This window comes from Copidosoma floridanum, unplaced genomic scaffold (assembly GCF_036245765.1).
Source record: "Copidosoma floridanum isolate Cflo_tuat_1 unplaced genomic scaffold, Cflo_Japanese_pri ptg000028l, whole genome shotgun sequence".
Lineage (NCBI taxonomy): Eukaryota > Metazoa > Arthropoda > Insecta > Hymenoptera > Encyrtidae > Copidosoma > Copidosoma floridanum.
Genome location: NW_028321905.1, coordinates 4,241,997 through 4,268,420, shown reverse-complemented (window position 1 = coordinate 4,268,420; position 26,424 = coordinate 4,241,997). Strand labels below are relative to the sequence as shown.

The 26,424-nt window shown below is 33.4% G+C and overlaps 1 protein-coding gene across 2 annotated transcripts in view; it reads left to right on the top strand.

Moving 5' to 3' along the window:
• LOC106637917 (kinesin-like protein 64D) overlaps positions 1–26,424 on the top strand; it is a 461,671-nt gene that overhangs the window by 412,189 nt on the left and 23,058 nt on the right. For both annotated transcript variants that reach the window (XM_014350896.2, XM_089595799.1), the window contains exon 7: positions 1,272–1,400. In XM_014350896.2, coding sequence (XP_014206382.2) covers positions 1,272–1,400 — 129 coding nt within the window. The remainder of the gene's footprint in view (positions 1–1,271; positions 1,401–26,424) is intronic.

Sequence of the window (26,424 nt, the reverse complement as noted above, 5' to 3'; positions counted from 1 at the left end):
AACAGAAACTGAACTAGTCTCATTCCTTATTACTTATATGGATACCAACTGACGAACTACTGAATTAGAAAATTAATCAATAACTGGGCATTTTTTATATTAGGTTAATATCATTCAGCGCGCTGATTTCAAATGAAATAGTTAAAATTATTTCTAAGTGGTCTAATGACATTAAAAACGTGTTTTAGAGTTTGTTTTGCTTATATCTTGTAACGGTGTGAACAAGAAAAAAAAATACCAGCCAGTAGGGAAAAAACTTTTTTATCAATTACCACTTCTAATTTTATTTTGACAAGCGCAAAATATTTAGAAAAAGAATAAGAAAATCGTTTTGGGCAGTACTTGTAAAAGTAAGTGAGATAGAGGGAGCCATTCATTGTCTGCTATTGCGCTCGCTCTTATTATTTTAATCATACAGGTAGGTCTTTTTCATTGTATTTCTTAATATTTTATGCTTGGAGAAAATAACAAATTAATACTAGAATTAGTGTTATTTTTTCATCATTTTTTAAAAATTTCTTTTTTGTAAATAGGAATTATTTTAAAGTATAAATACTTGACCATGATGCAAAGTTTTCCTGAGGTCTTCCAATTGTGTTTACTCAAACTTTATTTTAACCAGTCTTTAGTAAAAAGTCAATGGAATTCGTGCACGTGCACAACTACGCACAGGTATCCGAAAAGAGATAGAGAAACAGAGAAAGTAATGCACATGAACGTATTGTTTAACATTTGTATGTACCTATGTGTCAATAGGTAGTATAGATACTCTTTGCCGTGTATTATTTTTCTTGTTGTTTGTATGTTAATAAATACAATAATTATAAAAATAATTTAATGTTTGGTTTTCCCTAACCTATTATATTAGCTTATAAGAATACATATTCGTGAATAACTGTCTTTTTGATATAAAAATATAAAGTGAAGATTATTTTATGTGAAGAAAATTTTTACTTTTTTATCATAGACAATCAAATACCACCAAGTTTAATAACATATTATTTAATGTCTCACATCTGTCGGGGGTCCCGAGACCCACACCTAGTTTTTTTAGTTTTTTAAAACACATTTTCGACTTATATTTGATTATTAGTGATAACAATATTTTAAAACCCGCATTATACTGGAGCCCAAATCGTTTGATATGGAGTTTTTTACGTAACTTATTGCCTTCCAATTTTCTGTTTGTGCATCACTCGTACTTTCACACTAGCACCTTAAAAAGTTGTGTCAAACAATTACTGAATACTACGTTTTGATATTTTTTTCAGACTTTAATTGAACGTTACGTACACTGGAATGAAGATATCGGAGAATGGCAACTTAAATGTGTAGCTTACAGTGGTAATAATATGCGGAAATCTGAAATTGATTCAAACGATCATGGTCATTTTGTGCAGGTTAGTAGTAAATATTTACAAGTTATACGTCATATATGCAAAATAATATATGCATGCATTGTTGAGATTTTTCTCTTGGCTCAAAAATTCGTAATTCCACAAATTTAAATTCTAAGATGATAAGTTAAGTAGACTCGAGAAATTTACAAGAGAGTTATTATGACTTTAAAAAAATAAGTGTGTAGTTTGTACCAAAGATAAATTTAAACATTTTGAGAAAGTAACTTTAGATAAAATATGAAACACACAATCAAGCTAAATATACTAACAACAAAATTATGAGTTAGAGCCAAATCAATAAATGCCCTATAACAACAGATGATCTAGTCAACTGGATACAGAAGAGTTGAAAAACTAAGATTTTCCTCGATTACCAAATTAGGTATAAAGAACATTGGAAAGACTGCTTTGCGGGACCAGACTGATGAGCACTAAAAATTTTTAAAAGTGTAATTACACGTTGTGGGGGAACTCGCACACCCAGACAAGAGTGTTGATTACGCTGTAGTTGACAGTACGATAGTCCCCACCTTTCCCACAGCAGTCCTACTTATAAAATAAAGGCAGACACCTGCAGTTAGAAATTACCTTACTACTTCACTCTTAAGATAATATCATTTATTACTTGTTATGTAAATTGTGGCTAGTGAGTTAGTTTAACCTCCTTATTAATTGTTTAACACTCAATAATTTGACCGATATAATTACGAAGCTCTACAATAATTTGCATACTTTAAATAGAGCATGTGCTAAAAACCTCTTATATTCTTTCTGAAGTTTATTGTACTAAAGTGACATTTTTCGTAATGACGAAAACCATTACTTTTTCCAAAATTGATTTTCTGAAATTATTTTTTTCTGTAATTAAAATGAAAATAAAACTACGAAGTGTAATTATGTATTTATCTATTTAATAGTCAAACTGGCCTTCAAGTGTATCTGTTATATAAGGACTACAATTTTTTAGGTAAAGAACTGTAAAAAATCTTAGCCATCATGTGCCTAATATTCGAAGTAATTTAATACGATTAACCGTATTCTGTGTTTAAATTTTTTTTGGTGAAGCTTTTACCTACTGCCCAATCTCTGCAACTGCTATTTCTGTGTTTGTATAGTCTTTTTTTTAATATTATTTTAAAGCTTAGTTAAGATCAAGGTGATGCATGTTCACTAAAAGTTGAAAGTGATTGTGCCCTCTCTTGTTTGAATTATTTCTTTAGTGAAAGTTTGCCAAAGTTATTTTAAGTTTCCAAACAGCTAATGCGTATATTCGTGGTTCAGCTCTTCATTTTTCTTTAGCACCATTTTCGTATGCATATAATTCCTGAAAATATTCCAGAACAGATTCAAACGTGAATGGTACGTTGTATATTTTTTTACATAAATTTTTGCTGCTAACTATACAACACCATTGACATGTCAGCTTTGAGTTTCAAACTTACTAACTTGATATTCATCAAGATCGTATGTCGTAATCGATAGATCATCTTTAAAATAAACATAACATGTCACAAATAACAATAAAACAATAAAACAAAAAAGAAAACAAAATGATTCAAAGTTATGTTTCTTACTGTTTTTGTCAATTACGGGGTACATATTTATGTAATAAAGTTTTGTCAATGTTTTAGCAAGTTAAGTCACTTCTAACAAATACGTGATATAAGATAAATTTAGCAGAAGGGCAAAATGAGATGTGTTTAACAGAGAACAACATTTAATAGTACGAAGACCGTTAGCCCACTTGCAGCAATGTCTTATGGCTAGTATGAGTTAATTTTACATCTAATCAAACTATTTTTGATTACTCATTGCAAATAATTTAAAATAAAATCATTGTTATCGTCAACTATTTTTCCTAAGTATAAAATAGCTTGTTGCAATCAATAAGATCCCATTAAATGTAATCTTTATTCTTTCTGCCAACTTTTAAAATTCAAGTAAATCGTATGAAGATATTCGTCTACATGATGCTTATTTCTGATTGTAATTAGAATCTGCAATTTTTTTGTAATAAAAACTTTTAACTCTCTTCTATGACTTTCTGCTTTGAATAAATTAGTTTAAATATACAATTACCTGAATGGAGTCACTGCTTAGTCATATTGCTGAATTCAACTAGAACTTTAACAATACGTTATTGTATTTAGAAAAGGCTTGATTTTCAAAATTTATAGTGTGATAGCTTCTGCGATTTTTCAATGATATGACAAGTAGCTTTTACAAACTAACAAAGTTAAGTCACGTATGTTTGCATGTCTTATTCATCTACCTTTTTTTAAACAGATATTAGTACTCTATGACACTTTTCTAAAGACCTTTCGATACCTTTAAATCTGCAGATTGAACAAAATTTTTTTTTCAACTTCCGAATTAATTTATGAAAGTTTTTAAGTATTCAATCAAGTCTCATAGTATTGCATTTATTGTGCAGATTATTAAAGGCTTAGACAACCAAACTTTTTTGTTTAGAATAAAATTTTTATAGATTTTTATAAAAGAGAAGAAGAGATACTGTTACTCTTTTTTCTATGTTACAAATAAGTAGCATCCGTAATAATTAATCAGGTTTTATCAAATCAGTACAGAATTTCTACAGCTTCTACACGTTTTTCTAATTAAGTGAACTCACTTATCTTGATTGTATAATTGTATATCCAACAGAAAAGAACCACTTCTGACGAATAAATTTAATGTACCTAGTTCCTTAATGTAGTCTAAGACTATTGGTGTCCATAAAATACACCCAAGTTTTATCAGCCAGTATGTAACCTAAAGTGTATAATGTACTTGCGGGATGCGAGATTAAGGAGTTGATCAAAACGTAAGAGAATAAGTAACAGGTGCAATTTGCTGACAATTGTAATTGCAATTTTAGATCAGTGACAATACCAGTCAGCATCAGTAATGATGAATACTAAATAAAAGTCTTAGTATAATCTATCAGCTTATGAATTTCGTAAATATCTTTTTTTTGAACTGTTATAAATTGGTTTTTAACATTAAGATATAAATAAACATTAAAAATTCCCATACATTATTTAGATTTGATAACTAATTTAGATGCGATAGTTAATTTAGTCATTTATACATTTAATGCGGTTCATTTATACGTACATAAATAAAACGTACATATATGCATTCTAACAACATAGTGGGTTGCATAATACCTCCTCATAAGCCCCCACGGTTCCCCACTGTACTCTCACTGACTTCCACTTTCCCTCTAAACAATTTTTATTGTCCACCCACAAGCCTCCACTCGCTCCCCATATACTTCTATCAATCCTTTACTCCATTAATCTGGGGCAATGGTTTCGGTCCCTAGATCCCGCACAAGCTTTTTTGCAAAATATTTATTGATTTTTATTGCTTTTGATACTTTCATCTTTAAATAATAGCAAAAAAAGACTATATTAATTCTTTAAAGATGTATATGTCAATTATTCATGATTTATAATAAATGTACTTAGCATACTAAGAAACCCAATAAAAGTCATGATTAAAACTTTTTTTTTATTTACGATTCCACACTACCTAAAAGCCAAATGGATGGACTTCATTATTACTAATACAATAGAAAAAAATTTTTATTAACCATAAGTAGTTTGTTAATTTTTAATATTTTATAGTACTAAGTATTTTAATTATTTTTGATGAAACATGTTTCTTATAAGTACGTATAAAGTTCTTGGTGCGTTAATCTTTTTCTTTATTAATATTATTGTACAACTATATAAGATTCAAATTTATTACATAAAACTCTATACACTATAAAGTAACGTGTATTAATTCAACTCCCCATAATCACTGAATAGTAGAAACCAACGAAGTTTCACCCAATTTTCGTGGCTCATGTCAATGAGCCATATTAAAGAGCCCTAATAGACTACGATAAGATACTACTTCCATTTTTTTAGTTTCAATTACAAAAATAATGTAAAATTTATTTTTCTAATCAATAGAGCTACTGTCTCTTACTTAGTTCTTCGTCGTATACGTGTTACGAAATAATTATTTGTATACACATGTAATAGAAAATTTTATATTACTTCGATTTTAATAATAAAGTATTTCAGAACGTATTTTTTAAATAGTTTCATTATAAACAAATGATGTATCATGTTATGTGTAATTATTCAAAAAAATTAATTGTAAAATTAATTAATTGTAATTTTTAAAATTCATAAAAAAAATGTATTAAAAAGATAGTTTACTACAAAGTACATGAAAATTTATAATTTAAGTTAAGATAGCTAAAATATGTTAAGATAATTCCAATATGAGCTGTCTTTATTTATGTCAAAATAAAGATTTAAGTACTTCGCATTGTAATTAAAAGGCAAATATGTTGTTATGTAATTGCTTTTTATTAGGATATTAATGAATAATTATTAGTAACAAGTAAACAAACTGTTTTATTTTGCCTGAGATAATTATAAAAACTATAAAAAGTAATTATAGAAAAGCAGAAACAAATCCAGTAAAAAAAGTACATTAACTTTCTAACAAGAAGGTTTTTCTTGTCTAAAAACATAATTGAAAGTTGTAACTTTATGTAAAGATAGAGTTGTAAAAACTGGTGCACAAAGCCCACAAGAGGAAAACCCTTCTAGTATATATCTTCCTATATTATATAGTCGTAAGAGTTAGAGCGAGGTTTTGCTCCCCCCTCCCCCCCCCACCTCCCCCCAAATAAAGTAGTTATTCTTTCATTTTCTTGCATTTTTCGAGTAATCCTACTTTTTGACTAGTTCCCCCCCACCTCCCCCCGCTCCCCTCCCTACTCCACCCCAGATACCCCATATGTAATGCAAATATATTCGTAAAGCCTTATATATTAACTGTTACAAGTGGTCTAATTTTCACATATAATTTTATTTGACCATAACAAAAAATTTTGTTACAATTATCTTACTTATGATAATTATTTTGATTACATACTCTAAAATGTCTTTTGAGGTGCTCTGCTCTTTCATAACCTTTTCCACAATTTTGACAAATATTTTTTTTGAATGTTTTTTTCATGACTTTTCAAATGTGTCTGTAAGTGAAAATTTTTTTTAAAACTTTTTTCGCATTTAAAACACTTAAAATTTTTTTCAATGTTTTGGCATTCCTTTGTGTGACGCAAATAGTTTTTCTTGTCTAATATTATAATGCTACACAGATCACATACAAAAAATTTTCTTTGTGAATTTTTTCGTGCGATGATAGACACTCTTGATTAAAAAATTTTGAGTTACATTTGTCACACTGATAAAATTTTGCATCCATGATGGTGTATCTGAAAACATATTACAAAAAACGGATTGTTTATGATTACATAAATCTGGGTACTAGACGGTACTGAAATTTACTTTTTTGATGAAAAAGAAAATTTGCAAGAAAGTATAAAAATAGAAATGCCCATCAAAAAATAATGGTTTTCTAAGGTAAAATCCTAAGGCATCAAAACTTTGACCCTAAGATTTATTGATAGTCATAGAAAAAGCTAAGGTAAATGGAAATTGTTTTCTGTACAATATAAATGGTAGCAAAGAAGAATTGTTTGTTTGTAGTGTTATTCTTTAAATAAAGACTTTATTTCCTTTTTTTTCACCTGTGATTATTTTAGCTTCGATGTTGTATTTAAATAATTTTGTAATTCGTAATCTTGTACCGTTGCAAAGTCCTTCAGATATGTTCAAGTTTCGTATTAACTTAACAATAGCGTTAATTTTCAAATTCAATTAATGTGGAGGAAGACCTTCTTTAATACTATTTTAATATTCTGTAGGGAAATTAATATAAATGTTATCGTCTGATTTATCTACTTCTTTGTAAGTTGCTTTATCAATACTATAGTACGTTACTAATGTTCCTACCATATTATTAAAAATTTTTTTGTTCAAAAAATGAGTGTATTCATTGTGAGATGTTAATATAGCTTTACTTATGAAAGAATCATCATCATGATTAAAAATTTTAGAACATACATCATTTGTTTTCCATGTCTTAAGGAATTATAAAAGTTTTAATTTTGCCTTCTTTTATATCCAGTAGTCAATAAATGAAGAAAATTTTTTATCAATTGAACGCATATTATTTTTTAAGTAAAAGATATTAAATAAAGGCCGAAAATTAGAAAATTTTATGGTTTCTTGAACAATAGTAATTTTGCTTCCGCTTTTTACTACTGGGAGAACGTAACGAAAGTCTCCACCTAAAATTATTATTTTATTTCCAAAAGGTTTATTACTACTAGATAAATCTTTTAAAGTCCTATCAACGATTTCTAACGCTTTTTTTGGTGTCATAGAAGCTTCATCTGAAATAATTACTTCTACATTACGTAATTTTTGTTTATCTGGCTCAAACTGGAAGAATGCACTTTCTATAGTGCTTAAGTCTAAAGGAAGTCTGAAAGTTCTGTGAGTGATCATTCCCTTTGGGACTACAATAGAAGCAATACCTTTGGGCTAAAATTTTGGTTATAAAAAATTAAAAGAAAAAAAACAATCAACTAACGATACGGATAAAACAAAATAAATTTGTGATTCTAACAATATCGTTATTTTGTAATTTTTGACGATATTTAAAATCTTTTAATACGTTTTCGTTTTAAATATATAAAAATTAGGCATTAGTCAGGAAAAATTAAAAGTGATTGTTAAAAATTCATGTAATTAATTATGATTAATATACATTTATTACATATATAAATTTTAAGTAACAATTAATATCATTCGGGTTTTTTTCCATACTTCGTAAATCTAATTTGCAATTACGGGGGTTGGTGCGCAGAGCGCGCAGGGGGCATATATAGTTATAAGAGCTTAGAAATATCTATTGCCACATACAGGATAGACAGCTCATTCAAAAAAGAGAGCCACTAGAAGAAATAATAAAGCTCACTAACAAAAAGTCAAGGGCACATGTCTGTGTCTATATAAACTTTACCTTTTTTATTTAAAATTAGCAGCTTGATCTTCATATTTCCTTAAAAACAGACCAGTAATCATTCCCCAGCGTAGAAAATTTATTCCCAAGTTTTAAAAAAAAATGCCATAGTCTTCCGAATTCTGTAAAATATACTTCAACATATTATTTTCATACTAACAAATAATTTTATCATTTTTTACGGCTTAAAAAAATATTAATACGAACCTTATTTTGAAAAAATTACATTTATAACACAATAAAAAGAGGGGTTAGCGCGTGGAGCGCGCAGGGGGGCGGAGCCCCACTAGTATATATATATTCAAACGTAATACATGTATATACTTATATATATACCTTCCTATATTATATAGTTATCTCGGTGGGGCATTCCACACAACCCCTTACAGCCTCTATTTACCCCCCACTGACCTTCCACAAAATAAGGTAAAAACCTGTCATTTTTTCCCTTATTTTAACATATCGCAGTTTTTTTCGAAACCTTCCACTGACCCCACAGCCCCCCTGCTTATTTTTTCGTGACCCCCCACCGTCCCCCTACCATCTGCCACACTTCTTTTGGAGACCGTGGATCACATCGTATTTATCGTATTTCTTGGACCTTGATGTGTATACAGACGTGTACATGTCGTATATGGATTAGTCTATTATTTTTAATCTGCTTCAATGTTAAATTACTTTAAGACAAAACTGTCTCATCGCCACGATTTATCTCATCGTCAAAATAAATTGAAAGTCATAATTGAGTTATAGGGGGTCATTGCGCGAAGCATCATTATTATTATATCCATTAACCCCTTCACTGCCCCCCCCCCCCAAAAATAAGGTAAAATCGGTCAGTTTCTTACTCATTTTTACACATCGCAGTTTTTTTCGAAACCCTTAACAACCCCTCTTACACCCCACAGACACCCCACGTATTTTTTGTGACCCCCCACCGTCCCCTACCACTTTCAGACTACTTTTGGTGAACCTGACAGGGATCATACAGTCTTTCTCGGACCTTGGAGTGTATACAGACGTGTACGTGTCGTATACAGATTAATCTATGATTTTTAATCTGCTTTATTATTAAATTACTTTAAAAGAAAACTGTTTTATTGACATGATTTGTCTTATCATCAATAAGCAATTTAAATTCATTATTAGTTTATAGGGGGTTGTTACGCAAAGCATCATTATAATTATGTATTAAATTATAAAGTTAACTGTTATATTATATAGTCAACGGTTTGGGACATTCCAAGCAACGTTTTACCATATAAAACCATTTACATTGGGAGTCTTAAGATTATTTAGTCATTCATGTTTTATTCAGTCTTTTTAAAAAAAATGTAATTTAATATATCATAAAAATAATGTCATATATATATATTTGTACCATAAAAATGTTTATTTGTGAAGAATATTAACTTATAAGAACATGTTTTGTTTCTTACAATATATTTTGTTTTCATCTTTTTTTTCACACCACCCAGGAGGTAAATAGATGGACTTTATACATACGAATAATTCATAACCGTTTCATTTATAAAACTCAATACGACTAAAAATTAATTTTTATCAATTGGATTCTCATTTATTTGTAAGTAGAAAGTTCTTGGCGTGTTGAGCTTTATTTTTGTTAGCATTTATGATAAACTATGTGTAAAATTTTTATGTGTATGTATTATATTATTTTATATACGAATGAATAATACCATTACATACAAAAATTTAAATTACATTTAGGTTATCATTATTACAAACCGTGGAAGTTTCACATTAAGATGACTTATTTTATGTGTCAACTTATAAAGCCCTATCAAACCACGACGACTTAGGTCTATTCCTATTCTGTTTTAAATCAATGTTGAAATTGGTACAATTGGTACAATTATTACAACATAATATAGATTTATGGGATGTATTATTACGTAATAAATTTTGTCCATACATATGAAAATATCAAAATCTAAAATGTTGTTATTATTAGATACATTATTACTTATAATCAAAAACTTCTTTAAAGGACAGCTGTAGGATGAACCGACCAACTCCGTCGATGAATACACACAAGCAGAGGCGCGTGGAAGCTGCAGTATGTCGGCCAAGTGTTACGACAGGAATGGGCACTGCCAAAACGTTGAGAGGCTTGTCGTATCAAATCGGCTCAGAAGAATTCGCAGAGATTACAGATACGTGAGTGCTTGTCGAGGCGTCAATATTTATGGACGAGTGGTTTTTAACCCCACAAATAAAGCCAGACTTTCTGAAGGAATAGGTTGAAACAGTGTGAGAGCCCAAGCAGTTCTCACATTACTGCTTTTCGACCACGAATTCCCTCCTTTGCGTTCTTGGTTTTTAAAGCTTTGCAAGTCCATAGCTGATGATGCAAGGATCAAAGAGATATTATGGCACCTTCAATCTGAATGATGCCTGGTGCGCATGCAGGCCTGTTGATGGCTGCTCCTTTCTGTTGCTCGAGGCTACACTTGACAGCGTAAGGATGTGATCTTCAAGAACCTCAGTCAGCTGACTGAATGGAACTTGTTCTGTTGAAGTTTTGAGAAATTTTTTCTAATCGCGACGTATTGTGACATCCAGCTTATTAACGATGATATACACTAAGACTTCGTCTGAAACTGTTAGCCGTTAAAGATTTTTAAGGCCTTAAATGATATTTTTGGCCATTGAAAGGATCCAACGGAGCTCTGCCAAATCCTCACCACTGACACTTTCCATCAAACAAAAGATTTTTAATAGTGCAGTGAGTTGATTTTGAAGTACGTAAATACCTGGAAAAAATGTTTACTACAAACTTAACTAACAAAATACTACAAAAGAAGGTGGTATAATAAGGAAATCTGTTTTTGTTTAAACAAACAAACCCTGTTACACATGTGAGCACTGAAAAACCTGCCCAAGAAGGCTATTTGATTTGAATACCTTTTACTCACAGTAATACCCTAGTAAATAAAATCTGAAGTGATCCGATATATTTTGATAGTTAAGTTATCGAAAGTTAAAAGAAAAACTTTTTTCTGTATGTTGAACTTATTTTGGCAATTACCAACAGGACGCAAGACAAAAAAAACTACTTATTATAACTTTTACATACATCATAATATAAGAAAAAGAAATTTTACTGCTATCTTTCGAATTTTATTATGTTTCTTTAGATAAAAGTAGAGAAAAGTTTAAGAAATAAAAAAAATCCCGATTTTATTGGTAATTAGCCCGATTGAAGAGATTAACAATAAGACGCAAGGCTAGGAAAGCTAGTAACTAAAATTCATTCATATTTTTAATGTTGGAGAAAGGAATTTCGTTTGATCAGCTTAAAATAGAAAATAAATAATAAAATAAACAAAAAATCTAAATTTTCCATCTAATTAGCCCCATTTAGGCAGTTAAGAATAAGATGCAAGGCTAAAATTTCCATTTATTTAAGTATTTATACATAGAAGAGTACTAGAGGAACGAATTTTACTATATATTTTAAGAAGTTGGTAAGGTCTTTATGGCTAAAAGTAGAAAAGTCAAGAAAAAAAATTTAAGAAATTAGTTTTTTCGTTTAAAATGCAGGGGAAAACTTAAGATCTCTGGTGACACGTGAATTTGAAAGCGACCACTCTGACTTTTAATGGTAACTTACTTTTTTGGTGTGTACGTTAGAACAATCTGGGAGTGAGATAAAAAAAAAATTTAGGAAATAACAGACACCCTACTATACCTAAATATTTAGGTTTTGAATTCACGTGCCACCGGGGATCTTAAATTATTCTCTGCATTTTAAATGGAAAACTGATTTTTTAAACTTTTTTCCGTGTCTTTTTTACTTTTAGCTATAAAGACTTTACCAAGTTCTTAAAATATACAGTGCAACTCGTTCCTCTAGTATTTTACCAGATATATATATGTGTGTGTATATATATATGTATGTATGTATGTATGTTTTTATATGGGGCATTCTTTTTAATATTCACCCCCCTGCTGTCCAAAAATGGAAGCAGCTAAAAAATTATAATAAATGACTATTTTGTAGCTTGAAATCTGTAGTTTACGATAACGAGTGGCTCTTTCCGAAAATAAAAAATGGCGGCTGATGGCATGACTCTGACTGTCGATAAAGACCGCAAAAAATGTTAAAATAAGCAAATATCTTAAAATCTTATCATATTGCAAGCCAAAAAAATGTGTAAATATGTTTCTTTTTGGTTGTCTTGGTAAAGTTAAGCATATGCGTTTTAGTATAAGGTCATATTTTGGTTCTAACCTCAAAAAACAGCTCTAAATCATATGTTTTTGTTAAAATATTCCATGTAGCCATCGAGATAAGCACAAAAATATTTATTTTATGCGAATTACCTTGAATAAAACTTAATTTAATAAGGTCATCAGTCTGTGAGAAATCAAAATCTGTCCGTAACCTATATTAACAGTCAGTAACGTCTATTTTGCTAGTATAAACTTCAAGTATCGTACAAAGATGAGTAACACTATAAATTCCGTATGAGATAAACTGTGAAAATTTAAATAGTAAAAATTAAAACACGACTCAATAATAAATAATACTTATAAAATATTGGACACCCGTACTCTAGAGATCCTTCAAGCTTTCCTACAGGATCTTTTGGAATTTGTACTAGAGTAAAGTTTTCTTTACTCAAAAATGGTTATATGGTGAATTGTAACTTCATATAAACAATACTCAATTTATAAAAATATTAAATTTCCAATAGGATTATATTGCTATTAAAATCAAAGTACTATATTTTAATTTAATTAAATTACTTGTTTGTGCTCATTAGATACTACAGTAATAACTCAATACATGGATTCTAAGCATACATTATTTAATCGTTTACTAAAAACAATAGGGCTTGATCAAGGATTTATTTATATTAAGTATTACGGCTTTAGAATTTTTTCATCGTGATTTATTATTTAATCTTATTTATCGCCCTAAAGTAAGTGACATAAGTTACACAATAAGTTTTTTATGTGATCCACAGTATAAATTTAAACTTAAATTAATTTCATGATTTCGCGTTGCAACTTTTCTCTCTCAATTCGCTACTAATTTCAATAAACTTGACATAGGCTTATTCATCATAGTATCAGCTTATTACCAGCAAAATGTTTTTTTATTATTTTAGGAAGAAATAGCTGTACAATTAAAAATTAACGAAGTTAGAAAAGTAGAAACTTTAGATAATATATTTAATGCTTTAAGATACTAAGATGGTTTATAAATTATAGAAAATTTGTTAACTATTTTTCGTCTACAATATCTACAAATCGCTAATCCCAAATTTAAATCAAGGAAAAGTCGAATTTTGCATAAAATAAGCCTTTATTGTATTTTAATTCAGTATAATCTAATATTATTTCGATTAACGTAGACTAGTCTTACTAATATATAAAGCAAAATTGCTAAAACCGTTGTAATCGCTAACCACAAAAACTACTGAACCGATTTTGCTGAAATTTTGCACACTGATTCATGATACTTCCTAGATGGTTTTAGTATAGTTTTTATCTTCAAAAATTTAATAACAATAGCAAAAAATGAGCTCAAAATTTTGCAAAAATACGCCATCTTTTCACTTTAGTTTAGTAAAATCCGCTAGGTGGCGTCGACATGAAATCGAGGCTACCTGCAACAGAATTAAACAAGTGTGGATATAATACGCCAGAGCGTCATAAATAGTGATGCAGTTGTGCCTGGGCAGTTCAACGAGCTGCATAGAGAATGCTAATGATAGTCTTGCAGCTGGATATCCCGGTTACGGACGACACTCTTCTGTAAGAGAAAAGGACCTAGGTGTCCATTCATCCTAAATCTCGACAAGTGCGATCAAAAAAAAATTTATTCCAACCGATGACGTCTCTGGCATAATACCAGGAAACACATCAAGCCAGAGCACAATCTGCACTAACGCTTCAAGGTTGTGTGGCAGTCCCACCATCCCGCCTGGTGCAGTCAGGCAATTTTTGGCTACAAATGTAAGCCAGGGAAAACAGCTCTGAGGGGCATGGGCAGCCACAACGGCTACCTTCTTAGTTGTCGCGTCCCCAACGCGCTTACCCACATGTTCCCGTCTAACGATGAGCGGTTGGTTATCTGGGGAACGACCCGAAGACGAGATATTCTTTGGTCAGCAGCGTACCTCCCTTCATCACAGTCTCCGTACATCGAGACTCCCAGGGTAAGAATCAAGCTACCTGTAGACAGCTCTTCATCATCAGGAATGATAATAAAGAATAGCCTGGAAGTTTTACCACTGGCGCTTTTTAAGGCCATTATAAGTATTTACGTTCCCTACTTAACCATCAATTTCATCGGTTCTTTTTAGGAGCCACCTAAGTGTAAACTACCTTGCCATTAAATACATTTTTACTACCATTTCCGGAAGCGATTCGTCGACTAAGAGACTATATTAACTAAAGACGGGCACTACTAAACCAAGTCAGCCATTCACTAGCAGACGTCACCTGCAGAGTTGTTCTTCGCAAGGCTGGAAAACTCGGTGACCGACGACCCTATATTACCCTCTCGACTCTAAGCATTTAACCAGGAATCACTGATCCTCTCCAAGGTCTGCGCTGGGCAAACCTATAACAGCTATGAAGGAAAAAAAATTGAGCCAACGGAACAGCCTCCACTGGACAAGTATCACTAACCAATCTCCCCATCTAAGATCACCAAAACAACTGAATCTGCAAATAAAAAAGGTGCTTTAGACACCAACGTCTTTGACGTTATACCGGAAGACGTTGGGAAAGAGCACTACAACTAGCCCCAAAGCTTCGGACTTTGTAATTTTTCTTTCGATCAGTCTGGGTCTTCAACAGCAGGCCACAAAAGATCACCCTGAGGTATCCAGGCAGTTACAATTGCTGTTAACTGCAGTCAGGAAAGAGTTAACTTAAGAAGCTCATCGGTCTTTTTTAGGGCCATCGGACGTCGAACTACCTTGCCAACAAATATATTAGAACTTAACAAAGTTGACAGAAAACAGATTTTAGGGAACACAAAAATTTTAAGCATGCCAAAAGTCGAAAGGGGGTAAATTGGAAGAAAAACTTCAAGTGTATCTAATAAATACAATTTTACTTAGGCGTCAAGAAACTGACGCAGAAAATTTATCGAGATTGAAATAGCAGCGTCAAAATAGCCAAAAAAGAATTTATTACGTTAGAGATTAGCTTTTCATTGTACCCTTATAGCAATCTCTGAAATCTTTAAAGATCCCACCTCAGATTTTTAAATAAGTAGAAAATGTATTTGTGTTTTTGTGGCAATAAAAATGTAGGGTTTAAGGCCCAGGACTTTGTTGATCTGGTAATGAAGTTGTGAGATAAGATAAAAAATTTTTTTTAACATAAATTTTTTGGGAGTTTAAAATCTTAACAGCTTTAAAAAATAGCCCTTTTCGTGAATTACACGGGAGAAACTGCAAATTAATGGCTCCTTATGGCCACCGATTATTTTATGGCATAAAGAACGCACGGTACTTCTCAGCATAACTATTTTTTCGAATTTTTACACCTTATTACTTGACCAAATAAACTATATGGATTCCGAAATAATATGTTTTTGAAAAGAAGATTTTTGTTTTGAGATGTGTCAAAATTTTGTGTAAAATTTCTAATTGAAAACGTTTCACATTACATGTCAACACACTACGGTGTTTTATTTAGTTAGTCTCGGGCGAAGCCGAGACGGGGGGCTGCTAGTGTACCAATATATACGATGGTGTTGTATGTCGTATATATATATAACCATCTTACATATGAACACACTAGTCCACGTGAATCGCTTAGGCACGTCGTGCCTTTTGATGGATGAGCCTTTTGTGATATGCCCTCATACTAGAAAAAAAGACGTTAATGACTGTTCATATAGGTTACGAAAAGAATTTGTTTTCTCACAGACTGATAACCTTATTAAATTAAGTTTTGTTCAAGGTAATTCGCAAGAAAAAAATATTTTTGTGCTTATCTCGATGGCTACATGGAATATTTTAACAAAAACATGCGATTTAGAGCTGTTTTTTGAGGTTAGAACCAAAATATGATCTTACACTAAAACGCATATGCTTAACTTTACTAAAACAACCAAAAAGAAACATATTTACACATTTTTTTCTCTTGCAGTATGATAAGTTCTCAAATTATTTGCTCATTTTAACATTTTTTGCGGTCTTCATCGACAGTCAGAGGCATGCCATCAGTCGCCATTTTTTTTTGGAAAGAGCCACTCGTTATCGTAAACTACAGGCTTCAAGCTACAAAGTAGTGATTTATTTCAATTTTTTAGCTGCTTCTATTTTTGGACAGCAGGGGGGGGGTTAATATTACAAAGAATGCCCCATGTATACATATATGTTTATATACTAGTGGGGCTAACGCCCCCCTGCGCGCTTCACGCGCTAATTCCCCACTAACAGATTGAGTAGACAAAATAACCACATTACTCGTGTATTTATAAATGCAGGCTGAAAATTAGTTTACAACATCAGAATACGTGACTCATAAAGGAGTTGATAAAACATGTGATTAACTTTACATAATTAAATTAACATAAATATTAATTCTCCAATAGTATTTTGAAATAATATAAAAAAGCGTCTTCCACTACACGAATTAAAATTAAAAATAAATGCTATGGTAGTGTTAATAAGAAGTTCAAGTATATCAGACGGTCTCTGTAGAGGCACAAGATTCAAAATAACAAAATTATTTAAGTATAATATAGAAGCAGAAATAATTATGGAAGAAAAAAAAAGCAAAGTTTAAATTCCTAGAACAACATTGAATACTGGCATCTTATAATTATTACCTTTTGTCTTCTATAGAAAACAGTTTCCCTTTGTATAAGCATGTTCTATTTTTATTAACAAATCAGAAAAACAGAGTTTTGATTCTGTAGGATTGTATATTATAAAACCTTTATACTCTTACGGATAATTAAACGTTGCTTTATTAAGATGAAAAAATCCAAAAAAAATTTTTATTCAAATTGCATCCTATAATAAATCAGAAATCAAAAGTATTATTTAGCTAGAAATTTTTTAGTAATTCAAAAATATGTAACTTTGAAGATCGTCACATTTAAACAGACGTATGTTAATTCATAAAAACCGTGAAAAACAAAATATGTGAAAAATGTGAAAAGGGTTTTAAAAGAACAGATGGGTTAAAACGACACATGAAATGTCACAACATTAAGCTAACAGAATAAATTATTGTTTTAAAAGCTTAATTGTGTTTGTCTATGTAATTTTACCTCCTCCTGAATTCTGTCTTTTTGTTAATAAAGTTCTCAGGTAATTAAGAATCTTATATTTGAGTAAAGTAGACATAGATCAGAAAGAGATTTGAAATGTAAAAGTTTAATCAAGTTAAACAAATAATGGTACTTCAGAGACATATAGTGAGGAAAGGGAAGCGTATAGACAGAGGAAGACTTATGATCAGTGACTTAAAAAACCCTAAAATTGAGGTATGACTTGGGTAAAAAATTGCGTATATTTTTTAATATTTATGGTGGTAAAACATTCGATAAATAAGTATTTTATGGGGGGGTGGTGGAAGGGGAGCAAGGGGAGCTGTCGGTAAGCGGGGGGGAGCAGGGGGAGCTCACTCAAATACAATTTGATTAAAAATGACGATAAAACAAGCAAATAACTACGTAAATCGAGTGGGAGCTGAGGAAGAGCGGGAGGGGCTGAGACTCACATTATAGGGATACATATATATATATACGAGTGAGGCTTTGCCCCCTGCGCGCTATGCGTGCCAACCCCCCAACTTTTAAATCCCCCAGCCTATAAAGGTGTTGATAAATTGGATGATAATATTTATATAAATTTTCCGTAGAAATGTTAAACAGTATTTGTGAAGGCTTGCCACCTCATGAACTTAAATTAAAAATAGGTACAATGGTAATGTTAATTTGAAATTTGAGTATACCAGATAGATTATGTAACGGTACACGATTGCGAATTACTAAATTGTTGAAGTATAACATAGAAGGCGAAATAGTTACGGTAGAAAAAATTGGTAGTAAAGTTTTTATTTCTAATATTACATTATATACTGGAAAAACTTCATCATTACGCTTTATTTTATATAGAAAACAATTCCTATTAGTTGTGGCATTTGCTATGACTATAAACAAGTCTCAAGGTCAAAGTTTTGATAATGTAGGATTGTACTTGAAAAAACCTCTATTTTCTCATGGTCAATTATATGTGGCTTTATGGAGATGCAAAAATAAAAATGGAAGTTTCATTCAAATCAATAGAGAAAACATTTTAGATATTGAAAATATAGTTTGGAATTTAGCTGAAGCAGGATCACTGTCAAGTCTCAATATTTACTGTCATCTCTAGACTTGTATGTGTTACTGCTCAAGGTAGTCACGTTGCACGTCGTATCGGCCCTGGGTGCATCGACTTACCGACAGTTGGCCTCATCTACTCGACCTGCAGCTCGCCATCCATCTGGATTCAACATCTAGAGAGCCGATTGAACTGCTACTTGGCGCCATAGTGCACTTCCAAATTCTAGGACCAGGGTAACTACAGCATCCCGATGTACATATCGTTCAGCAGACTACATTTAGTTGGATTTTATTGGGGCTGATCAGACCATCTAAGATACCATCAACGTTGTCATAGAATTTTGCCAGAACATCAACACATCATAATTTTATTTTTAATAATAAAATGGCGGGTGGTATGTTCACGCCAATCGTGAATATTTCACTTGCTTTCTTCATTTTTACCTTTTTATTGCATAACTTGCTTCATGTAATGGTTTAATTTTTAGAATTGTGATAATTTTAGCTTTTACTTCATATTCATACGTACCTTAATTGTTGATCCTAAATTTTCTCATCTTATATCTTTTTGTACTGTGACTCTTAAAGTTCAATCCAGTATAAATGTCAGCCAATATAATGTAAATAATTTTGAAACAGATAAGAACTACTTGTATAAAGTTAACTTTAGTGGTTTTTTTCGCTACTGATGTTATAAATTGAGATACGTCTCAGCTAGCAAAGAGCTTAAAAACAATTGCGATTGTGACACACATATATACGCCATTGAATAACTGCTACTTGAAACGCTAAAAGCAAATAAAAAATTTATTAATCTTTGGAAATTTCCGAACAATTCAAATTTAATAAATCTCCACGTACATCAAGTACTTTGGCTTGACCATAACAACTTCTCATACCTGTTGAGTTTAGCCTTGGTATGGTTAGGTCAAGGACCAGTTGATGTAATTTCATATCTAGAGATAGCAGTGAGGGTCTCATATGTGATAATTTTTTTATTTTTTTATTTTTTATTTTTTTTTTTTTTTATATCGGGTTACCGCGACAGCCTATTGGCCCAGTCGCCGGGGCCACCCACTCACCACCTATGTGTGGGGGTGTGTTGCCACACCCATTAAATCCTCTCTTTTTAATTTATACCATACAAATCATACCATGGGCACAGTGGAAGTATCTCCGGTGTAACACACCTTGTCAGTTAAGCTGACACTCTCTGCACCGGGGGGAAGTGCATCGGGTCAACTCGCCACTGTGTAGCCTGGGTCTGAAGCATCGGATCCAGGCTAATTAGCATCCCCGGAGAAGCCCCATGTTTCAGGGGCCACTCCTCGCCGGTAAGGCCGGCGATCCCTGCCTGGCATCGGGCCGGCTAATCCCTACCTATTAGGCCCTAACACTGTTTCGCATTCACCCAGGCCCGAAGACCTGTGGAGCAAGGAAAAAATCCTGGAATTACTCTGAAGGAAAATTCCACGGAAAAACCCGCCCCGAAACAGCCGGGGTTACATAGGAACTTTTTCCGGTGAAAACAGTTTTTTGAAAAAATCTGCACTCACCGGGAATCGAACCCACGACCCCTAGAACAGCGTTGTATCAGTAGCAAGCACGCTTACCACTGAGCCAACGCCGCTCTTTCTCATATGTGATAATTATTTGTGAGGGTATTTCACGTATTGAGCCCCCTGCCACGATCCTACCTTTCATGCTTACCAATTGCCATAGTAGTTACGTGGCTTTCGCTTTCTGGCTTTTAGACTGTTGACAAGTTACTGCATAGGCAGAGGCTTTGTTCTTGGCAGAATAAAGTTTTCCTCAAATTTTCTAAAAAAATGTTTCAACAAAAGGCCTCAACTTAACGTGCCACGGGAGATTCAACATATTTAAGGTCGTTTTGTCGATTATCCTTGTTTTTAACATACTTTTTAACCCTACAATCTATAGTTATTTTTTCCATGTTACATTGTTTAATAAATAGTTGTAATTTTCTTAAGCTAGTGTCATCTGTCAGTTTCTTATTTTATTCCTTTTCCATGTTGCCCGACACGGGTCCTAGTTTAATGAGTGTTACGTCGGCGCGACGTATTATTTGAGTCTAAGCTTACACTTAATAACTCGGAATTCGCACTGGGTGCGTAGGTGGGACGCGGGGCTAAAAGGTAGCTTAATCTCTTGACAGGGCGTCCTAACAGGGGGGAGTCCGACTGTCCTGATCGAATTGAAGCGGTTGTCACTCGTTCGCGGTGCGCCTCTAATTCGTCAGGAATACTCGACGCGATGGTGTCAAACTAATGTCCCGTCCGCGATCTAGAGGTTAAAGGTAGTTACGCCCTAGAGGTTACGCAAGGGAAAAAATAGCTTGAGTTCACAACCGATCTGTAAGTCACCAATACCATCCAAAGTAAATGTGATTGCTCTGGATTTACGTAAAGGAAGGAAGTATAAGGTTAAGTTCGCGAACGGTCTAAGAGCCACCAATACCATCCGGAGTAAAAGGTGATTGCCTCAGATTTACGTGAAGAACGAGTTTTAAGTTCGCGATCGATCTATGAGCCACCATTACCATCCGGAGTAAAAGGTGATTGCCCCAGATTTACACGACGTATGAGTTTGAGTTCGCGATCGATCTATGAGCCACCAATACCATCCGGAGTAAATGTGATTGCTCTAGATTCACGAAAAACCCTCGATTACTTATTCTTGTGGTGTTAGAACTTATCGATGCCGTAATAGGCAATTATGCAGACTTTGCGATGAAAGAGAAAAACACAGTTAACTATTTTAATACTTTGGAAAAACTTACTTTTATTTTAAATACTAGAATGTACACGCGGAGAACCAGCGCGAAGTGTCCGAGGTTAAAACTTTTGAAACCGTTCTCGTGGAGGACCGTAGGATAGCAGAGACGGACTCTAACTATCCAGTCAACCGTTCGAGGGTAAAATTTAAACTGTACTGTGCCTCTCTTCGCAGTAGACTGGGTTGTAGCAGAGGCGGACTCTTGCTACTCAGTCTACCTTGAAGGGTTATCGTCGAGTCTTTTTCTCGGGGCCTTTGGGCCTTTTTATAAGGAGTAGCGGGCCTCTGCAACGTGCTGGTTCGAGACGACACAGGAAAATTTTCCGGAAAAATCTTGAAGAGGAAAGACAACAGCCAAAGATCTAATTGGCTAGAGATCTTCTTGTTCAGCCACTCAAAAATTGGCACATCCTATATCCGCTCATTCTCCTCCATGCGTCAAGAGAAGGGAAGGTGATTCACTTACTCATGCTCTTCCTTTCTCTTTTTCATACAAATTTTACAAAAGTTTAATTTAACTTAATATTAATATTGGGATAGAATATTATTAATATTTACTAATGCTATACACTGTTCGTTTATTTAACCAAACTTGTTGCAAAAAGAACGGAGAGAATCACTTTATATTTAAATTAATGCTTGGGTGAATAAACAATCGGTGTGCTACGGTACATAAACTAATACTTAAACAGAAATAACGTTGGCCGTTGTTATAAAAACTTATAATGATAACATAAATTTAATAGTGTGATAATAATAACAATAATAATAATAATAGTCATTATAGTAATAGGAGTTATAATTATGAAAGCGAGGGTAGTGGTAACAATAGAAGTACCTTGCCTTTCGCGAGTTAACATAATTAAACTTACGGGTAGTTTTGACTGATTACAATATTGCAAAAATAATTCGGAATTTCGGTAGGATTTTAGTTAATATGTTTTTCGCTTTTAATCATTGAAGAGAGAATAAGCACGTAGTGCTCTGGGGATTTGGAAATCCTGTTGCTTATATTGGAGCAGCCGCACGGACTCTCTCCCCACACATATGAGTCAAGAAAAGGGGAAAGGAGCTATTGTTAATGGTCAGCTTGGTTTTCCTGTTTTCTCTTACATATTAAGCGAATTCAAAAATTTAGACTATTGCGGGTGGTATATAAAAATACTCGGTAATGTAATGTTCGGAAAAGTTGATGATGTTGCTTTGCTAGAAGTGTAGTATGTATTATTTGTCTATGCGTATTAACTCAATGTTATTCTATCTTTTAATATCATATCAAGTTGACCCAGCATTTAGTATTGCATCCCAGTTCCGCTGTTCCCAGTTGGACTTTTTGACTCTATTAATTTTCAAGTTATTTTATTCCTCTATGTTGAAAAGTATTTTATTATCTTATTTGCTTTTCGTTTCCGGTCAGCATAGGCCAACGTGCGTTTGCATGAATCATAGTTGATCGATGTGCTGCAGCTACGAATAGAATTTGCAGGTGATTCGTATCTTTTTAAATGCACGTTGGTCCCTGTTCGGAAGTACTTTTAAGTCGACATGGAAAATTTCGAAGAAATGTAGCAAACGGCGTTGTGTTAATTCAAATAAGAGAAAATATCAAATTATACTTAACCTGACACCACACTAATAGGCCAAATTATATATTCTAAAATTTTGAACTCTTAGGGTGACTGAAGTATCGCGAAGGTAACCTTAACCAGGTTAAGAATTTTGTATTTGCAGTAAGGTAAGAACTTTAATTATTAGTTTCATTTGTTTTCTGGAATAGTAATAAAAGCTTACGAGTGATAAAAACGAGATTTATTAAATTTGTTTTCACAGTCAAAAAATTGAAACTGTTAGTATAATCTTACCTTGAAGCTATGTGTCAAAATAAGTCAAGAATTATGTTTGCTAGAAAAAAGCATATCGTAACTTTCTTCAGAGTGATTGACAACAAACAAAAATATAATACAAGCTTCTATTTAATAAGACTAGATAAAATTACGGGGTGTAAAAAAAATTAGTCAATGTAATTAGAAGAGCATTAAAAAAGTGTAATCTCTCAGTAAGAAAAACATATTTTAAGTCAATACACAAAAAATTCATCGACATTTTTTTAAGTTCAATCAAAATGTAATGTAATAGTCATTCAAGGTTTGATATTAAATTTGTATCATGACAGTAGTTTATAATTATTTTATTAACTGAAAAATTTGGCTGCACTTTTAAGCTAGAGAGACATGTTTCGTTTGAAAAACCGCTTCCCAGACAACATCAAAACTCTTTTAGTGGTAGTATTTGTTTTTTGTGTACCTACGGATAATTGAAATTATTCGATTAAAACATTTTCATATCATTCTACTTTCTTAGATGAAAATTGCAAATAAGTGAGTTAAAACATGTTTTTCCTCACTGTTTTATAAATTTCAACTGAAATTTTATATTTTCATGTAATTATTGTATTATACGTAATATAATACCACCCTCCATAAATAAATAATTTAAGGTTTTAATAAGGTTTACTAATAAATTTTTCCGTGATCAGTCTCATCTCAAATCTTAAGTAAGATTTTAAGTAAAAAACTGAGATTAGATCTCTGATGGGAGTTCAAATAAGATCTTAAATGTAAATAAATTAAAGTCAATACTAAAATAATCTCGAGGATCGGGGGTAAAGAAAAAAACAAAAGTTCGGATGGATCTCTTCCTGTCCCGTGTAAATACACCTGCATGGTGACTCTATATCTTTTTTTTTTTCTTTTTTTTTTTTTTTTTTTTTCTCTAGAAATCATTATTGGCCACAATGCGTGATTGTTGCTCTTGTGGATTTTATTCCAAGCACAATGCACACGACCCGTACAATGCAATTTTCATGCGAAGATCCAGTCAAGTATACATACTTGTACGCGCGCTTGTGAAATTTTCGGTGCGTACGGCACAAAGTGTCGTTCTCGTACGGCATTGCCCAACAATCAACCTTGCGAGCGTAAGAAAATTAAAATTTTGTCAGCTCGTAGAGCCGCGAAAATTAAGGGAGGGACATCGGATGGTAAGGGAGAAAAAAAAAAGAAAAAAAAACAGGACGCGCATTGCGCAATCCTCGGACACGCGCTCGTTGGCGACAATCATTGTTAAATGAACTTTTTTCTTACACCGGGGCTTAAACGGTGCTAAAGAGGAGCTTGCGCCTTCCGTAACCGCGTCCATTGCGCAATCCCAAAGACACAACCTGGAACACGCCAGTGTGTACGCGTTACGGTCGGCGAGAAAAAAAGAAATCAGCGCGCGACACCCGACGACAAACTTTCATTTCTTGCTCTTCAATTTTTTTTTTTTTTTTTCATACGGAATAATGAAAAAACAAGTGCATCGAGCTCCTCGTTGACTCACGGCCGTATATATATCGCAAGTGTTGCGCGCAGACGAGCTCGCGGCGAATACGAAATCGTTATACCGGTTGGGAAGTGTATACGAAAAGAGCAGCGGCAAGGTGATTCCCGAAAGGGGGCCACTTCCGTGACAAACATAGAAAAAAAAAAAAAAAAAAACAGCAACAACGGGAGTCCCAACCGCAAATTTTACTCAGGAGACGAACCCGCAGACTCCTGGCCCTCTTGCGTAATGAGGGATAACAGCGTGCCGCCCGATGGGTGCGAGCTGGAACATCATATACTTACGCACGAAATTTCGCCGCAGAGGTGTATACGTGAGCGGGAGGACTTTCGTTTTTCAAGCGCTCACTTGGCGTGGAGTGCAAGGTCACGAGTGTCCTCCTATACGATGCTCCGGCAAAGGTTCGCCATGGGACTCGATTGTTTTCGTTTTCTCCCAAGAGTTGGAGTTTTTTTTTTTTTTTTTTTCATGCGTATAAGCTGTGCAGGACGAAATCTGTACGTCGAAATGGTTATTGTCAAGGTAAATTGTACCGAAAAGAAAAAATCATACCTGGTAGTGCAAAATAGAGTGTGATTTTCACATTTTCAGTGACGAATCAATCGGGTTATCATCGATATACGTGTACCTTCAAACCGGTTAACAGTGATGCACGCAAAGCATACGAGCATATATATTTATATATATATACACACATTTAAGGATACAATGTGTACAGATGTTTGTACGATCGATTATGAATAATCTGGGCGCTCGATCTCCGCGAGCCGTCCCCTGCGGGGATCTCGTCGGACAATGGAGGTATATCTTATACACATACTCTGCTGCGGGAAAGTTTCATTACAATATATATTGCATTGTGTCTCGTTTACTGTCAGCGTTACAAATTCACCGAATTTACCGGCGTTGAACTATTGAGCGTGAATATTGTCGATTTCGTATAACTTTGAACGGTGCGAAACCAAATTCTGTCTCGACGAGGGTGTTTACGAGGTGGCTCGAGCGACTATACATATGTGTACATATATATATATATGTGTATGTACACGCGTATACAATAATCATGATAAGAGAAAACACGCTAATTACTCTTGAAGTTGGATGAAAAGATACAAAATCCATCGCACCCAAGGTCTCACTTCCCGGAAGAAAAAAAAAAAAAAGGGTAAAACGTACGGAGCCATATATCCCCGCGCCCATCCAATCAAACCAGTCTTAAATCGAAAATCGGCGAGGAGATATAAGGCTCGCGCGCGCGTGCCGTCCGCGCAAATTACACACCACCCCCGGGCCTCTTCCACTCTCGCTCTCATCTCTCTATCGTTCGGATATCGCGAACACCGATCTCGTGCGCACACACAAGTTATATGGTCTATAGTGCCCAAAGAGAGAGAGAGAGAAAAAAAATCTCGACGCACCTGTATCTTATACCGTACCAGGCGCACGTGCGTGCAATTCGTACGCCCCCCCGCACACGTGTGTACTACGCGCAGTGCAATCCACGCGGTACTGTACTTGCAAGTGTGTGTATATATATATATATATATATATATATATATATATATA